The sequence below is a fragment of the Heterodontus francisci genome, chromosome 13 (genome assembly GCF_036365525.1).
Source record: "Heterodontus francisci isolate sHetFra1 chromosome 13, sHetFra1.hap1, whole genome shotgun sequence".
NCBI classification, from domain to species: domain Eukaryota; kingdom Metazoa; phylum Chordata; class Chondrichthyes; order Heterodontiformes; family Heterodontidae; genus Heterodontus; species Heterodontus francisci.
In genome coordinates, this window is record NC_090383.1 from 5,585,761 (window position 1) to 5,605,443 (window position 19,683).

Sequence of the window (19,683 nt, forward strand, 5' to 3'; positions counted from 1 at the left end):
TCTGCACAGAATTTCCACGTGAACCAAATTCCCACCTTCGCACTCTGACTATGTCCCACTCTGGAGAAGTCTCCACTCCATGCGCCCCTCACTCCATGCTGGTTCTCATCACCCTCCTCAATTGTACAGCTTTCCTACCCCTTCCTTTTCTTCATTTTACACCGACATTTCCCTCTTCGCCTGAATCTCCCCTGTCCCTCAGTACCGCTACTTGGCCCTAGCATCTGCTGCTCCAATACAACAACATCTTGTATCTATAGCGTGCCTTTAAAGCTGCTTCACAGGAGCATTGTTAAACTCCAAACCACATAAGGAGACATTAGCACAGGTGACCAAAGACTCGGTCAAAGAGGTAGGTTTTAAGGACCGTTTCAAAAGAGATGGCCAGTCAGAGAGGTTTAGGGAGGGAATTCCAGAGCTTTGAGCCCATGCAGCCTCAGTTTAATGTCTCACCCAAAAGGCAGTACCCGCTCAGTATTGCACTGGCAACTAAATAGTATTGTGATCAAGTCCTGGAGTGGGACTTAAAGCCACAACTTTTTGATTCAGAGGCAAAAGCTACGTACTGAGCTACAGATGATAGTTGACCATAAAGAGAAAGATTCAGAATGGAACTGGAATAATGGAAACAATTGACACTGGCTGGGATACTACAAATCCTGTGCATGATAAACAAGAAGTTTTCATGAGCTTATTGAGCTTGTCTAATAATTCTTTAATACCAAATCTGACAGACTGAATGTAATGCTGAAAAGCCCCCGCTGGGCACCTGCTGTGTTTCAATCTTCTGAAACCAACAAGTGCAAGATTCCAGTCTTCTGTCCTTCCCCTTGTTCACAATGATTCTACTCTTGACTTGTCCGTACATTGAGCTGGAGGCCAGAAAGTTGAGAATTGCGACTCTAAAATGAGCAAGCGTGCACAAGGTTTGGCATTTTATGTTGTTTGAGAATTGTGCAATCATTTCCTCAGCATAAAAGGCAGTTTCCACGTTGTTCCTGGGGCAACACTGCATCGATATAAATTAGCCAGAAGACGCTGAGGAGTTTGTCAAGCACAGTGCACTCAAACAGAGTGTGAATCAGACTATCAGTCACTAACTGGATGCAAATGACAGGCTCCTCAAATTTACGTGACCACCGATATTATGACTGCTGACATGTTTGGGACTTAATAAACCCTACATGCTTCTGGCTAATCAGAAAAAAAAACCTTAGGGGAAATAAAGCCCAGTGACTCCCAGGACCAGTTAGGCACTTGGGTGTCTTCATTTCAACGTTTCAGGTGCTGAGGTTCATGTGCTGGGCCATATATTGAGAATTCAGGCATGTGCCCCAGTGATTTTCTCTCCACTATACTAGTAGAAGACACACACTTGTCGTCCTGATATGTGTTTCTCACCTATGCCAGGAATGCTGAGACAAATCTTTTACCCATGGGCATTAAGTTTTGTGCAATTCTGCATCTGGCATTACACTTCCACTTTTCTACATGGTGAGAATTTTGTGACGCTTTTACTACCCACACAACAGTGTTAAGATTGACAGAGATTGTAAAATGAAAACTTGATTTTAAGTATTGCCATCTCACTTCAAAATGCGTAAAGCACTTTGCACAACAAAATATAGAGACTCTTGTGAAGTGGATTAAAACAAATTGTGAACAACAACACCAACTTGCATTTATATAGCACCTTTAATGGAGCAAAATGTCCCAGGGTGCTTCACAGGAGTAACTATCAAACAAAATTTGACTTAAGGAGATATTAGGTCAAAGAGGTGGGTTTTAATGAGCATCTTAAAGGAGGAGAGAGAGGCAGAGAGGTTTAGGGAGGGAAATCCAGCATTTAGGGCCCAGGCAGTTGAATGCATGGCCACCAGAAGGGAACCCTATGTATTAAGGTAATTTTTTGGATTTCACACTCTAAGAGCTGCTTGCATTTGTGCCATTACCATTTCACAGATTATTGGAAGCTACAGGAGTGTCTGTCTCAATGGTTGATTCATATCTGTACCTGAGAGCTCTGGTGAATGCCAACTTTAGCTTGTTCAGTCTTTCAGTACGCCACTTAATGAAGGGTAACTCTGAGCACTCCTCCATTGCAGCAAATTCCCAATCCAAGTTAAGAATTGTGGTGCCCAAACAATTTTTCATAGTTTGGAACTTCTAAGCTTGCAATAGACGGGCTTTTTTTGTCCACTGTATGGGCTCCAGGACCAATGTAGAATTATAGTAAAATGGTGAAATGGTTGTAGAGCTGGTAGGGCTCTGCCCTATACTGATATGTCACTCAGAACCTCGGAGGGGAGTGGGGATCTTGGAGGGTATGTACCTTTGTTACAACCCCTTACATCGAGATCTGTCTTAAGCAGTGGGTCATGACTGAGCCCAGTATGTAACATTGGACTTGAAGTTTGCAAATCAGACTGCCCAAAATAAAAGGTCCCCCAAAGTCAGTATTTATGTTAGGTACTGGGAAGTCACTCCAGGAATTACTACCTCCTAATGTGTTTTTTTTTTCTTTCTGCTCTAGGGGACTGTATTTAATTCCTGGAAGGCAGTTTGGGTTGTTCTTTTAGAAGATGGGTTTGAATTTTACAGTAAAAAAGGTGACGGGAGTCCCAAAGGAGTCATTCCGCTGAAGGGGAGTTCTGTTACATCCCCGTGTTTGGACTACAGCAAAAGAATGGTGTGTAAATCCAAATTGTTTATCGCAGCTCTTTAGTTTCTTGTAAATACTAATTATTAAAAAGCACACATTTTACACAGCGTACTAGGTAAGTATAATTGTCGGTTAAGTTATATTAATAGTATAATTTTCTACTTGAAGTGTCTTGTGTAGCGCATGTAATAATGTCCTCTAGGGAAGGAAAGCTGCAGTCCTTACCTAGTCTGGCCTACATGTGTCTCCAGACCCACAGCAATGTGGTTGACTCTTAACTGCCCTTCTGAATTGACCTAGCAAGACACTCGGTTCTCAAGGGCAATTAGGGATGGGTAACAAATGCTGACCTTGCCAGCGACGCCCACATCCCATGAAAGAATAAAAAAATGTGTTAATGAACAGTACAGCAGACAAGCATGCTGCTGCCCTTTCATATTCAGGATCTGTATTGAAGTTCAGTCCAGAAGTCTCAACCTGTCTTCGAAAGAGCTATCCAATTGGATCCACTCCCCTGCTCTTTCCCCATACCCCTGCACATTTTTCCCTTCAAGTATTTATCCAATTCCCTTTTGAAAGTTACGATTGAAACTGCTTCCACCGCCCTTTCAGACAGCGCGTTCCACATCCCAACAATTCGCTGCGTAAAATTCTGGAACTCTCTACTGTACAGATCGCATTTGTATGTGTTTTATTCTTTAATTAATTTTTGCCATCTTACAGTTCCTTATTGTGATATCTTCTTTCTCCCAGTTTGTTTTCAAGTTTCATACAACAAAGAATCAGGACCATTATCTGCAAGCTACACATCTTGAAGAACGCGATGCCTGGGTGAAGGACATTAAGAGAGCAATTCAGTGCATCGAAGGTGGTCAGAAGTTTGCACGCAAGTCAACAAGGAAGTCCATCAAGCTGCCCGCAGATATACATTTGGGGTAAGAACTTCACTTGACTTGTTTCTGCCCTGTTGTAGATACAACAGCAAATTGATTAATCTACACAGTTGATCTAGTTTGGTGAGATAGATGCATTGACCTGTAGCTAAATTGTATTCTTAAAAAGAGAGTCAGAGACTTTTGCAGCATCAGTTTTATCAGACCCAGTTTGATGATGGTATATATGTAGAAGAATGTGGTTAAGAATGTGGTTGGGGTGAGTCTGTCAGGAATAGAAACCATGAGGGTGTCAAGACCAGACATGATACGAACATACAAATGAACATACGAAGTAGGAGCAGGAGTAGGCCAATCGGCCCTTCGAGCCTGCTCCACCATTCAATAGGTTCATGGCTGAACTGATCACTCAACATTTCCACCTACCCCCGATAACCTTCCACCCCCTTGCTTATCAAGAATCTATCTACCTCTGCCTTATAAATATTCAAAGACTCTGCTTCCACCGCCTTTTGAGGAAGAGAATTCCAAAGGTCACGACCCTCTGAGAGAAAAAAATTCTCCTCATCTCTGTCTTGAATGGGTGACCCCTTATTTTTAAACAGTGATCCCTAGTTCTAGATCCTCCCACAAGGGGAAAGATCTGTTCCACCCTGATAAAACCCCTCAGAATCTTATATGTTTCAATCAAATCGCCTCTTATTCTTCTAAACTCTAGCGGATATAAGCCCAGCCTGTCCAATCTTTCCTCGTAATACAGCCCACCCATTCCAGGTATTAGTCTAGTAAACCTTCGCTGTACTGCCTCCAATGCATTTACATCCTTCCTAAATAAGGAGACTGTACACAGTACTCCAGATGTGGTCTCACCAATGCCCTGTATATCTGAAGCATAACCTCCTACTTTTGAACTTAATTCCCCTCGCGATAAACGACAACATTCTATTAGCTTTCCTAATTACTTGCTGTACCTGCATACTAACCTTCTGCGATTCATGCACTAGGACACCCAGATCCTTCTGCATCTCAGAGCTCTGCAATCTCTCAACATTTAGATAATATGCTTCTTTTTTATTCTTCCTGCCAAAGTGGACAATTTCCCACTTTCCCACATTATACTCCATTTGCCAGGTCTTTGCCCACTCACTTAACCTATCTATATCCCTTTGTAGCCCCCTTATGTCCTCTTCACAAGTTACTTTCCTACCTATCTTTGTGTCATCAGCAAATTTAGCAACCATACCTTTGGTCCCTTCATCTAAATCATTTATATAAATTGTAAAAAGTTGAGGCCCCAGCACAGATCCCTGTGGCACAACACTCGTTACATCTTGCCAACCAGAAAATGACCCATCTATGCCTACTCTCTGTTTCCTGTTAGCTAGCCAATCTTCTATCCATGCCAATATGTTGCCCCCTACACCATGAGCTTTTATTTTCTGCAATAACCTTTGATATGGCACCTTATCAAATGCCTTCTGGAAATCTATGTACAATACATCCACCGGTTCCCCTTTATCCACAACACATGTGACTCCCTCAAAGAACTCTACTAAATTGGTTAAACATGATTTTCCTTTCACAAAACCATGTTGACTCTACTTGATTACCTTGAATTTTTCTAAATGCCCTGCTATAACGTCTTTAATAATAGCTTCTAACATTTTCCCTTAGATGTTGAGCTAACTGGCCCGTAGTTTCCTGCTTTCTGTCTCCCTCCCTTTTTGAATAAAGGAGTTACATTTGCTATTTTCCGATCTAACGGAACCTTCCCCGAATCTAGGGAATTTTGGAAAATTAAAACTAAGGTATCAACTATCTCACTGGCCACTTCTTTTAACACCTAGGATGAAGTCCATCAGGACCCAAGGACTTGTCAGTCTGCGGCTCCAACAATTTGTTCAGTACCACTTCCCTTGTGATTGTAATTTTCTTGAGTTCTTCCCTCCCTTCCATTTCCTGATACTGGGATGTTACTTGTATCCTCAATAGTGAAGACCGTGCAAAATATTTGTTCAATTCATCTGCCATTGTCTTATTATCCCTTATTAATTCCCCAGACTCACTTTCTATAGGACCAATGCTCACTTTGTTAACTCTTTTTTAAATATCTATAGAAACTCTTATTATCTGTCTTTATATATCTAGCTAGCTTTTTCTCATATTCTAATTTTACCTTCCTTATCAATCTTTTAGTCATTCTTTGCTGTTTTTTATATTCTGTCCAATCTTCTGAGCTGCCTCCCATCTTTATGCAGTTATATGCTTTTTCTTTAAGTTTGATACTATCTTTAACTGTTTTAGTTAACCACGGATGGCAGTTCCCCCCTTGGAATTTTTGCAAGATGATGAGATGCATGAAACAACCAAGTGTGCCTTTACCCTAAAGTATCTACTCAAATCCCAACACCTTATACAGCCTGATCTTTGCAAACTTGCCTGTGTAAATCCATTGGCATTTGCTCTGTAATTGGTTGCAATAATTCCACCTCATCTACATGCCAATTGACCCTCAGTTAAACTCAATAGAAAGTATCGCTACCCCAGGGGGAAGACCTTCCATGACTGCAGTACAATACCTTTTGCTGATTGTGTAATGCATTAGGTGAATTAATACCAAAACCACACAAACCAGGAAGGGCCTAGGTTTTATCCCTTGTCTGTGCAAGCTAAAGCCACCCTGATCGACGTGACAGCATTCACTTTCAGTGTCCCAACCAACCCTGAACTGACCTTCAGAACCTCCCATTTAGTCTAACATCAAGACCACCTACTTTTCTTTGAAATGTCACCCATCTCAGTCCCACCCTCAGGGTCACTGCCACCGAAACCCTGATCCAATTCCTTCTCACTTGCAGACATCCCATGCTCCCCTCATCACCAATTGAGTTCCACCCTCCATAAATTCCAAATCATTTTATCGCGCACTAAATTCTGTTCAAATATTACCCTTGTCATTGCAGATATATGGGGGCTCCCCAACCCTCAGCATATCAGTTTCCAAATCCTCATCCAGGTCTACAGATCCCTCTATGTACCACCCTACCTCTGCAACCTCTTCCAGCAAAATGTCCCAGCTCTTCTGTTATGCTGTTTGTTACCTCTCCCTCTACCATAGATGCAGAGCCTTCAGTCATCTTACCCCACACTCTGGAATTCTCTCCCTAAACACTTCCACTTTATCATATCACTCCCTATCTCCAAAAGCCTTTTAAAACCTATTTTGTCAACAATGTATTTGGTTACTTCGTCTAAATTCCTTTCATTTTTTTCTCATTGTGACGCACTTTGTGATGTTTTGCTAAAATAAAAGCAGCATTTGAATCCACGTTGTGCAATTAGCTACTAGGATTATCTTTGAAAAGCTACAGTAGGCTTAGCATTCCTTGAATTGGATATAACATTCCACACTTCCACCAACCAACGGGAATAATTTCTCTCTATTCTATCTATTCTCCTTAATATCTTGAAAACTTTGAACAAATCATCCCTTAACCTTCTAAATTCCAGGGAATACAACTATAGTTTGTGTAATCTGTCCTTGTAATTTAACCTTTGGAATCCAGATACCATTTTGGTAAATCTACACTGCACATTTTGCACAGAAGGAGATACACTACACTCCCACCAAGGCCTATATATTCTTCCTAAGGTCTGTGCATAGAACTGCTCACAGTAACATCCAGGTGTGGTCTAACCAGGGCTTGGTATAGCTGAGGCATAACATCTACCCCCTTGTACTCCAATCCTCTAGATATAAAGGCCAGCATTTCATTAGTCTTTTTGATTATTTTCTCTACCTGCATGAAATTTTAAAGATCTATGTATTTAGACCCCCAAGTATCTTTGAACCTTCGGTGTTTCTAGCTTTTCCCCATTTAGAAAGTACCCTGTTCTATCCTTTTAAGGTACAAAATGGATGACCTTACACTTGCCTATATTGAAATCCACTTGCCACAATTTTGTCCATTCACTAAATCCATTGATACCTCTTTGCAATTTTACACTTCCATCTACACTGCTCACAATGCCACCTATCTTTGTGTCATCAGCAAATTGTGGCTTGCTATCCCATCATCTAAGTCGTTAAAAGATACAGTAAATCATTGAGACCCCAAAACAAATCCCTGTGGGGCACCACTAGTCACATCCTGCTAATTAGATTACCTGCCTATTCTCCCTACTGCCTCTCGTAATCCTGCTGTAAGATGTCTGCACAAATACGGTAAGTCTTAGCTAAGCTTGCTGGAAACTGCGTGTGTGTGTGTGTGCGCGCGTGCGTGCGTGCGTGTGTGTGCGCATGTGTGTGTGCGTGTGTGTGTGTGAGAGTGAGAGGGCTATCCCATGCCTATGTTTCGGCCGGAGCTCCCGTACTTTCGGAACTCTGTTTGGAGTTCTAAGGCATGACACTGCCGGGGAGGGGGGGAGGAGTGAAATTTTCTGGTCGGGAGTGGGAGGGGAGCGGGGAAAACTCTTTGGTGGGGGGATGGTGGGAAGGGGTTGAGGGTTAAAGTTATTAAAGATGGTGGGGGGGGAAGGTTGGGATCTGAATAAAAGTTTTGGTGGGGGGGGAATGGACTATTAATGAATAGATTATTCCTTGGGGTATGGGATAAATTAGCATGAGAGGAAGTACATCTCTTTTAAGTAGAAATCATAGCGCTTCAGTGGCAGGCATGTGTTCTTTGTCCAGCTTCCCTATTCAATTTTCTTGGCTTTACTTATTGATCTTTGCTAAAGAGCACCCTGGGATGATCTACTTTGCATTTCTTGCCAAATACAGACCTATCAATAATCCTATTAAAAACGATTTTGAAATTGTTTTCAGTGTAATTTGCTGCGTTAAAGAGAATGGCTTGTGGGTCTTAATTGCAGAAATCTTGTTTTTCCCTCTGTTTAGTGCTTTATACCTTTCTATGAAGGACCCTGAGGCGGGAGTAAAAGAACTGAAATTGCAAAAAGAGAAGAAAATCTTCAATCATTGCTTTGCAGGTAAATATAAAACAAATGAATGCTTTTCTGTCTGTGGAAGTGTCATTGAGGGTATTATTACAATGCATTCCATAGTCATCAGCGGTCTGCAACCTTGGGTACCAGGACTCTATAGCACATTGGCTCCTAGATTTTAGCTGCATGGGCTCCATCAGTTCCCTCAGTGGAGTCATGAAGTAGACTAAAGTGAACAAAATGCAACAACAACTTGCATTTATATAACTCCTTCAATGTAACAAAACATTCTATGGTACTATGTCTACGTCATCGGGGGCGGCCGCTCCGTCCCAGGCAATGGTGTCCGGAGCCACCGCACAGTCGCTGGGGCTATTTTAACAGGGCTTCGAGCCCTTAGAAGAATTTTGAATTTTTAAAGGGAACAAAAGTGTAAAATTAAAGTTATACATTAAATAACATCTTCACTCCCCTTACCCAGCCCTCCAAGGAATAATCTATTCATTAATAGCCCATTTCACCCCCCAAAAAAATTTATTCTGATCCCGAGCTTTACCCTCCCGACCTTTGATAACTTTAACCCTCAACCTCTTCCCACCAACACCCCCCACCAATTCAAAGAGTTTTTCCCATCCTCCCGACCTGAAAATGTCACTCCTCCCCCTCCCCACTAGTGTCACACCTCAGAACTCTGAATGGAGTTCGGAAGGTGTGGGAGCTCCGGCCAGCGGCCAGAATATTGGTGTGGGACAGCCGTCGGTACCAGGTAAGTAATTATTATTTAATTTTAATATCATTTGCATATGAAAATGAAGGCCCCCCTGCCGAGTGGTGGCAGGGGGAAGGCCACACTGAGGCCTCACTGCCGCCGGAAAAATGCGGCGGGGTCTTCCCGGTGTTGGGAGTCATGGTGGGCCTCTCCCGGAAGAATTTTCTGGGCCCCCCCGGCCACAACCCCCGACGCCGGAGGGCTCATAAAATTCAGCCCTTGGACTCTGAGTCACAGAAGGAAATAGTAGGACGGATGGTCAAAAGCTTGATTTAGGAGGCAGGTTTTAAGGAGCATCTTAAAGGAGGAGAGAGATATAGAGAGGCTGAGAGATTTAGGGATGGAATTCCAGAACTTAGGACCCAAGCAGTTGAAGGCATGGCCATCAATGGAGGAATGGTTAAAATCGGGGATGCTCAAGAGGCCAGGATTGAAGGAGCACACAGATTCCGAGAGCTTGTAGGGCTGGTGGAGACTAGAATGATAGGGAAGGGTGAGATTAAATATAGGTTAAACAATGCCCTTAAGCATTGAAAGCCATTGTGCATTAGCAACAACATCAATCCAACTAGTGGAGGATAAAATTCAGCCTCTTAATATCAAAATATTAAATAGGATGTATAGAAACCAAGCATCATTATTGTATGTGTACACTCATCAGAATATCTCTGGTTGCCAAGAGGTGGATTTGTTATTATTATTTTCTTTGTAAGGTTCCTCCTCACTTAGCAAAAATTACGATCATAATCATAATCTAAAAATCAAACGTTGCCAATTGGTGTGTCGGTGAAATCCGTCTTTAAGCTTTAAAGTGGGGCTTCATTCAGTCATTGGGTGAATTTATGGGTTGCAGAGAAAGCCTCTGCACTCTGGGCTGAGTAGGATCAGCTGCTCTTATTTGGTTTCCATAGCAACAATAAGAGTAACGCCATGATAGAGTTTATAAAAGACAAATGGGTTCCTTTGCCTCTTAAGTTCTTTGGCTTGGCAAAGTTCTGCATTCATTTCACCAGCTATTTGTCTCAGGTTTTAATATCCGTTTGTGGGTTTTAAGACATTTACCCCGGGTTTACATATTGCACAGTACACATCATCAGTAAGAATGGTGATTAAAAATCACTACTTACTCACAGTGCAAATTAAAAAATGTAAGGAACACTTTAAAGCTATATACAGCGACTGAAAATTTGTTACTTCCACCCAGTTTCTAATCTGGCACAGTGGATCACCTGTCCAATTTTAATTGTAATCAGATTAACACCCATGCAGTGAAGGCAAACATTGACTCTATATTTGAGAAAATGAGAATACTTTGTGCTGCTGTATTTTGTGGGTTTGAATAACATCCTCACTGCTTGCAATATCAATATGTGTCAAGTTGTGCTCTGTTGTTGGCAATAGTGCTTCTATTTTTAAAAATAATCACTTGAAGATTAATATGAGTGATGCATAATAAGACGCTGCTGTCTATATCCTAACTTGGACCAAGTTTGTTTCATGCATCACCCCTGAGCTCTCCGACCTACATTGGCTCCCAGTCTGGCACGGCTTCCATTTTAAAATTCTCATCCTTTCTCCCTCCCAACCCCTTCCCCCAATCTCTGTAATTTCTCCAGCCTCACAACCCTACATGATCTCTGTGAACCTCTAATTCTGGCCTCTTGAACATTCCCAATTTTAATCGTTCTACCATTGGGAGCCGTGCCTTCTACTGCCTGGGCCTTAAGCTCTGGAATTCCCTCCCAAAACCTCTCTGCCTCTCAATCTCTCGCTCCTCTTTTAAGGTGCTCCTGAAAATATAACTCTTTGACCAAGCTTTGGAATCCCTGTCCTATTATATCCTCGTGCCATATTTTGTTTGACAATTATTCCTGTGAAGTGCGTTGGAACATTTTACTATGTTAAAGGCACTATATAAATGCAAATTGTTGTTGAGTAAATGGACTAACTTGTCTACGATGGCATGTTGCATGTATTCTGCTATTTGTACGAACAGATGCCCAAACGTTTGTGAGCTGCATCAGTAAGCCTAACATCCTGTTGTGGGTAAAGTATTAAAACAACCTGAAAGGGGAAATAATGAACTGGAGTTTGTGGTTGTAGTGACAGTGAAACTGTTAACGTTCGCCATCATTACTCTGTGAAACTGGCAGAAACTCCTAGCATCTGCACATGTGCAGTTAAATGCAGAAATCCAGAAGTTGCTGCAAGTGATTCCCTGCTCCTCCACAGGGTGCGCTGTTGCAGTCCCCTCAGGCGGCAAACTTTAGAAATCACTGAACTGATGCGAACTTCCCCTTTTATACTGTAATATTGCCATTAATTAACTGTGTTAATTAGGTATTACTGGGTTAACTACGTATTAAGTAATAGATACTTTTGAACAACATCTCTGGCCCTGGAAAACTAATCGTATATTTGTGTATGTCAAATTTTTCATTATGATAAAAAATCTATAGTATTTTGATATCATAAAAAAATTTTTTTTTAAGTTTCTTTATGATTATTCAGCTTCTAATGTGCATGTCCCAATCATTTATTACACTCTCTGTAAAATTATAAAAAATGAAGGACAATCAGTGCATTTTACTTCCCGATTTGATGATGTGAAAATTCTACAATGTGATTGGCTGATTACCCTGCTTGATGACATCACTGTTGTTGGATGCCTGGAGATCGCCTTGACTTGGAGCCAGATTCAAACTGACATTGTGAAAGGGAAAATCCATGCCACAGAGATCACTAATCTTTGTGGGCAACTTTATTTGAGGTCAGTGGCAGGTGGCATCACTTTGCCATTGCTTGCAAAATCTGGGCCAATAAAACACCAAGATAGCTATGTTTTGACATATGTCGTGGAGTCAGTGTGGATTAATGGGAAGGAACCTTTGCCTAACAAATTTACTTGAGCTCTTCAAAGAAAAAAATGGACCTTGTTTACAATGGAAAATCTGTGGATATGACATGTTTGCACTTCAGCAAGGCTTTGATACCGTTAAGGTTATGGCGACTGGACTAGTCACCTGGAGGACATGAGTTCAAATCCCACCATGATAATTTGTGCAATTGAACTTGACAAATCTGGTAAATTGGTGTGCTGGCACCAAAAAAATAATTGGCCATGAGAGAGGATGGATTGCTGCAAAAACCCAACTGGTTCACTAATGTCCTTCAGAGAAGGAAATCTGCCACCCCTTACCTGATCTGGACCTACAGGTGACTCCAGTCCCACAATATGTGGTTGACTTTAAATGGCTCTCCCACTACAATCTTGGGGGCAACTAGGGATGGGGATTAAATGATGCTTTTGCCTGTACCTGAGAACAAATAACACTAGGATAAAAAGTCAAGTACTTTTTTTTGATTCATTTTTTATATTATTATTGCAGGTTCCTCTGTGATTGACTGGTTGCTGTCAACTAACTTTGTCAGGAATCGGCGGGAGGGGATCATGTTGGCAGCAGCTCTCATCTGTGATGGGTACATTCAGCCAGCTGAGGATAAGGCCAAAGCAGCAGCTGAACAAATAGCTGAAAACTGCTTTATCGATGACTCTGACGCCTATTATTATTTCGTAAGTGGTAAAAACGAGCCATGTGGCAGAATATTTGCTTTATTTTCTGTTTATGACTTTTTAATGAAGGGTCTGACAACAGTCATTTTTGTTAGGAAAGGGTACTGATGGGATTTACTAGAATGATACCAGGGATGAGGGACTTCAGTTACGTGGAGAGTCTGAAGAAGCTGGCGTTGTTCTCCTTGGGGTAGAGAAGGTTAAGGGGAGTTTTTATAGAGGTGTTCAAAATCATGAGTCAAATGATTAAGGAGAAACTTTTTCCAGTGGCAGAAGGATCAATAACTGGAGGAGACAGGTTTAAGGTGATTGGCGAACAAACCAGAGGCGACATGAGGAAACATTTTTTATGTAGTGATCTGGAATGCACCATCTGAAAGGGTGGTGGAAGATCATTTGGACCATGGACATGCCCTTTCCTGATGGCAGCCCCCCACTGTCTGGGGCATGGAGCCTCCGGCTTAGATGGCAATACCCAGCCTGCTGCAGGGCGGCCGCTTCCATGGAGCTAGCCGTCTCCACATGCGGCCAGGGACCGCTCTTGCTGGTGGTGGTGGAAAATTGCCCTAACTGGGGCCTTAAGTATTTAATTTGGCTGCCTGCCTCTATGCAGCGGGCAGCCTATCTGCTTCCCAGGCCACCCCTGGGAAACATTCCCGGCGGCAGGAATGCATCGGGGAGCTGTCCCAACGCAGCTCCCCCCTATTTTCCGAGCCCTTTGTGTTACCTGTGATTTCACCCCTCATACAACTACTAAAGATCATATGTGTCTTGAACGGTTAGGTGAAATGGTGTGGGTTGTTTTATTTTGGGAAAGTGTTTAATTGTGTCTAACTTCAGTGTATTTCCACCATCTTGCAGGCGGACAGTGGCTTTTTCAGTGAAGGAAATTCAAGTGATGACGATGAGGTTTTAAAAGAGGAGTTTCGAGGAGTCATTATAAAACAGGGATGTCTGCTGAAACAGGTTGGTAATAAAGGAGGATCTGTGTTCATTACTACAGAGTACAGGGATAAAGGGACCACAGCACTGTACCTGTGTAATAACACTGTGTAGACAGGGGGGAAAGGGACGACAGTATAACACCGTACCTGTGTTACTTCACTGCAAAACTGTCTGGATGATCCACGTGTAACTATACGACCCATTCACCAGTTTTTTCTCCATTCCCTTAAATCAAGCTGATTCTCTTCCTGCCTGTCACTGAGTTTACCCTAACACTCTTCTTCCTTTAGATTAGATTATGATTAGATTAGATTAGAGATACAGCACTGAAACAGGCCCTTCGGCCCACCGAGTCTGTGCCGAACATCAACCACCCATTTATACTAATCCTACACTAATCCCATATTCCTACCACATCCCCACCTGTCCCTATATTTCCCCTACCACCTACCTATACTAGTGACAATTTATAATGGCCAATTTACCTATCAACCTGCAAGTCTTTTGGCTTGTGGGAGGAAACCGGAGCACCCGGAGAAAACCCACACAGACACAGGGAGAACTTGCAAACTCCACACAGGCAGTACCCGGAATTGAACCCGGGTCCCTGGAGCTGTGAGGCTGCGGTGCTAACCACTGCGCCACTGTGCCGCCACTTTCTAACCTTAAAGCAGCCCTTCCCCCTCTCCTTCATTGTCGTCCATCCCTGCTCAGTCCAGCTCCGACCTGAATCTGTCCGCTATTGCACCTGGCAAGGTTCTTTGCTCTTTTGTGCTGTTGCAAGCATTAATTGATGATGCTGCTTTCTGAGTTCATGCCCAGAGCATTCAGAGACCCAGCGATACTCACTGTGGCACTATCAAAGGTGCAAACAGTAAAGTGTAACCCGGTCTAGTGCATTAGCAGCCAGACCTGAGTATAACTGGCATAGGGTGGTGTAAAGGTCTCATCTCGACTGATGTTTGTCAGCAAATTCTGCTGCACTGACTGGATTCAGAAATGTTGATGTTTGACATGTTCCATTGGGGGCTGATCTATTTTACAATCTTTCACTGGGCACAGATGTGCTTTTGAAGGCTCCACTGAGGGTATTGATGCTGTTATCTTTTTCTTAATAGGGTCACAGGAGGAAAAACTGGAAAGTCCGAAAGTTTGTGCTGCGAGATGATCCTGCCTACTTGCATTACTATGACCCTGCAGCGGTAGGGATTAAGTGCACTGTTTTCAAACTTTCCTCTGCTGCTCCCTCATCATCCTAACTTCCCAATACAGGGCTTGATTTTAACTCCTCCCACCTGGAAGAAACTGGGCCTGGCGGAGGGAGCTGCAGTTAAAATGAGACACGTCCTACCCCCTCTAATCTTGCTGCCTTCCTGTCGTGTCCCAATAGAATAGTCACAAGGAAGCCTGGCACCATTGCTTCCCCCCAGGTTACCCCTCCCCACAACATCCCCCATCCGAGTGCATCCAAACTCCCCCCACCAAACTTATCTGACTGATGGGACCGTTCCCACGGGTATACAGCTGTGACCTCCTACCATCCCGAATTCCCGCCTCCGCCTGCCAGGAAGGGCATGGATCCTTGCTGAATTCTGGACAGGTCAGCGAGAACATTTACGGAAACGAGATCTCTCCTGCCCAGCAGAAATAGGTCAGTTTTCAGCTTTACCAGGATGGCTTTGACATTAGCAGAGTAGCCCTCAGCCCATTCATTGTCCTGGCTCCAGGTGACACTATGAGTAAGGAGAGGGTGAAAGATATGAGTAATGATAAAAGAGATGGAAGCCGATTTACAAATATAATGCTTGACTTCATAGAATCGCAGAATGATCTAGCACAAAAGGAGGCCATTCAGCCAATTGTATCTGTGCCATCTCTTTGGTAGAACTATCCAATTAGTCCCACGCCCCCTGTGCTTTTCCCCATAGCCCTGTAAATGTTTCTTCTTCAAAGGTTTATCCAATAGTGTCAGCTGTGGCTCAGTGGATAATACTGTTGCCTCTGAGTCAAAAGTCTGGGTTCAAGTCCCACTCCAAGGTTTGAGCACAAAAATCAAGGCTGTTGCTCCAGTGCAGTACTGAGGGAATGCTGTACTGTCCTTTGGATGAGATGTTAAACTGAGGCCCCATCTGCTTGGCAGGGTGTAAAAGATCCCTTGGCACTATTTTGAAGAGCAGGGGGGCTATCTCTGGTGTCCTGGCTGATATATAATCCTCAATCAACATCAAAAAACAGATTATCTGCTCATTATCTGTTTGTGGGAGTTTGCTGTGTGCCGTACTGCCTGCCACGTTTCCTGCATTACAACGGTGACCATACTTCATTGGCTGTAAAGTGCTTTGAGATGCCTGGCAGTCGTGAAAGGCACTATGTAAATACAAGTCTTTCTTTTAATTCCCTTCTGAAAGTCGATGTTGTATCTGCTTCTACTGTCCTTTCAGGCAGCGCACTCCAGATCACAACTCACTGCATAATTTTTTTCCCTCATCTCTCGGCTGCTTCCTTTGCCAATTACATTAAGTCTGTGTCCTCTGGTTACCGACCCTTCTACCACCGGAAATAGTTTCTCCTTATTTACTCTATCAATATCCTTCATGATGTGTCACTGCGTTAAGACGCCCGCACTTTTCATTGGAATTTATTTACTAATTTTTCTGTGCTCCTCCCTCCTCAGGATGATCAAGATCAGCCTCTTGGTTCCATTCATCTGCGGAGCTGTGTGGTGACTGCTACGGATGATATCACAGATGGTAAGTGTCCCTCCTGATCTGACCTAGGAGACTGTTACACCAGGTTATAAACTCATCAAGAAAAATGCCTTTCAAAAGAGCAATTTCATCTCAGGCCTCAACGCCTCAAATTTAAAATTCACATCTTTGTTTCCAAATTCTTCCATGCACCAACCCCCCAACCCCCCACAACCAAAACTCATTTTCACAGCCACTTCTCCTTCCTCTGTGCTATTCTGTGACCTTCTCCTTTGTTATCTCTTGCCCCACCCCCACTTTACTTGCTTATAACCTTTTACATTTCTAATATTTGCCAGTTCTGAAGAAGGGTCGCTGACCTGAAACGTTAACTCTGCTTCTCTCTCCACAGATGCTGCCAGACCTGCTGAGTATTTCCAGCATTTCTTGTTTTTATTTCAGATTTCCAGCATACACAGAATTTTGCTCTTATTCCATTTATCCCTACTCTTTCTTTCCTTTCCGCCAACCAATTTTCTATCCATCGCAATACACTACCTCAAATCCCATGCGCTTTAATTTTACAAGTTCTTATTAATTTTTAAAAAAAATATTGATTATTGACCGCCAAATACCTCACACAAATAATTTTCTTTACAGGAAGGAAGTCTGAAGTTAAGGGAAATCTCTTTGAAATCATTACAGCGGATGAAGTGCACTATCTGATACAGGCCGCTACGCGAGAAGAACTCACTGAGTGGATTAAAATAATTAAAAGTGTAGCAAGTACTGGAAAATAAGGGCAGAGGTAAACAAATACTACATGGTTAATTTTCCAGAGCTATTTAAAGCGTACAACAGTAAGTTGCACTCAAAACTAATCTTAAGTCCTTTATCGCTAGGATCAGCAATATGAATAATGAATGTACACTGCACCGTGACTAAAATAGTGAAAATAGAGTTTCAGTAATTCATGAATATTTCTGTTCCCAAAGAGTCTGCTGTATTTCACTTCCCTTTTTTATTGTATGCTTTATTCATTTTTGTTCTAAAACCTTCTTCGATATATTTGTAATAAATGTCAACAGCATATTTATACTTAATATTGCCGAATGTCAATATGCCAGAAATACATTTTTGCTTTGGTTGAAAAGTAATGTGCCTGATACTAATCAGTTGTCACTCTTTTCTTGAGATGTTAGCAAGTTTTTTTTATTGTAAAATCCATCAGAGATGGCTAGATTAGCATTTGATGAAAGAAAAATGGCGGCACACTGGAAAGTTCATTAATAAACTATTATACTGGGGAAGCTTTTTCTAAGTTTATTCATAAACATGTCATTTCATTTACTCCAATTTAAGTATTTTCTCTCTTCTCTCGTTCACAATCTTAAAGGGATCTCATGTTTATTTTGCTACAACAACAACTTCCATTTCTATAACACCTTTAACGTAGTGAAACGTCCCAAGGTGCTTCACAGGAGCATTATCAAACAAAGTTTGACTTTAGTCTGGTGACTGGCCCAATGAAACATTTCTTCCACGAGATTGCTTCTATTTCTTTTGTAAAATATGTTAAGGACTTGTACTTGAATTATGGAGATTGATTCATCTAGAATCTTGAAGAGATTGATGAACTTAGTGGGTTTTTAAAAAAAGAAGTCACCAGAAGGTTACTGGATTTGGCTTGTAAACAAGTCTTACTGGAAGGCACCTGTCTGTGGATAATCACCCAGCAGGGGTTGTTTTTAACTTGGGGAGATGTTTACAAAGAAGTGACAGTTCAATATTTATAGATGTCAAGAGGCTTGACTTCTGGAATGTTTGTAGTTTCAGTTTGAGCTGTTATAACAGACAGTTGTTTTTTGTCTGCCAGAAGAAGAACCAGCTCAATTCTCTCTTTCTTGAAAAACAAGTCCTGTATCCAGTGTGTCAGATTCCTATTTCCTTCTGTATTTATTTAATTTATTTTTTTTATTTAAAGATACAGCACTGAAACAGGCCCTTTGGCCCACCGAGTCTGTGCTGACCAACAACCACCCATTTATACTAATCCTACATTAATCCCATATTCTCTACCACATCCCCACCATTCTCCTACCACCTACCTACACTAGGGGCAATTTACAACAGCCAATTTACCTATCAACCTGCAAGTCTTTGGCTGTGGGAGGAAACCAGAGCACCCGGCGGAAACCCACGCAGACACAGGGAGAACTTGCAAACTCCGCACAGGCAGTACCCGGAACTGAACCTGGATCGCTGGAGCTGTGAGGCTGCAGTGCTGACCACTGCGCCACTGTGCCACCCATTTGGAGAAATCCTAAGAATCTAATGTGTGGGAACTGAAACCTTGCTGCTGCATTTCTGCTGTAAGACCTATTTGAGGTATCCATAGCTGATTTCTTGGAAAGCCTACCCAAACTGATCTTCAACATCACCTGGAAAGAGCTGTTCTAGGAAGATCCTAGTGACAGCTTTCTATATGCACTTGGGACACCAAACCAAAACCCAGGACAAATATTCAGCCTAAGTGTTTTTTTCTGTTATTTTTTATAAGCGCTTTAACAAAAATCCATTTCATCTTCCCGGTTAACTGGTGTGTATGTATGCATGTGTATGTGAGGGGCTAAGATAAACAAGGGGCTTTAATATTTCAATTTTGTGTGTGTATGTTTTATTTCATTATTGGTTAAGACTTGGTTTATAATAAACTGATAATTTTGTTGGTTATTAAAGAAACCTGGTTGGTGTGTTTTATTCTGGGGAAAAATAGAGTATATGAATGACCTTATCACTAAGTGGGAACATTTAAATCTATGTTGTGACCTGTGGAGAAGTGGGACTAGAATAAACAGTGCACTCCTCCCACTTCGGTTGTAACAACATGAACAATCTTTCTTTCTTCATGTTGACTACGTTTGCTAGGTTTCTTCACAATACCTCATTTCCATTTATTTTATTTCAAACTACCCATCCCCAATCATTGCTACAGAGAGTTACATAGATTTTACAGCATTGAAACAGGCCATTTGGCCCAACTGGTCCATGCCAGTATTTAAGCTCCACATGAGCCTCCTGCCACCCCTTTTCATCTAGCCCTAATAGCATATCCTTCTATTCCTTTCTCCCTGACATGCTTGTCTAGCTTCTTACATTCCTGCTTTCTCTAGACACCAGGAAAAGTGTGATGAGCCGGGTCACGG

The 19,683-nt window shown here is 42.2% G+C and overlaps 1 protein-coding gene across 1 annotated transcript in view; it reads left to right on the top strand.

Annotated features, from left to right (window-relative positions):
- Positions 1–17,787, top strand: part of plek (pleckstrin) — a 35,570-nt gene extending 17,783 nt beyond the window's left edge. The window contains exons 2-9 of the mRNA XM_068044292.1: positions 2,534–2,689; positions 3,416–3,597; positions 8,456–8,547; positions 12,661–12,845; positions 13,707–13,811; positions 14,909–14,992; positions 16,465–16,540; positions 17,138–17,787. Of these exons, the coding sequence (XP_067900393.1) occupies positions 2,534–2,689; positions 3,416–3,597; positions 8,456–8,547; positions 12,661–12,845; positions 13,707–13,811; positions 14,909–14,992; positions 16,465–16,540; positions 17,138–17,277 (1,020 nt within the window). The 3' untranslated portion in view covers positions 17,278–17,787. The remainder of the gene's footprint in view (positions 1–2,533; positions 2,690–3,415; positions 3,598–8,455; positions 8,548–12,660; positions 12,846–13,706; positions 13,812–14,908; positions 14,993–16,464; positions 16,541–17,137) is intronic.
- The last annotated feature ends 1,896 nt before the right edge of the window (positions 17,788–19,683 follow it).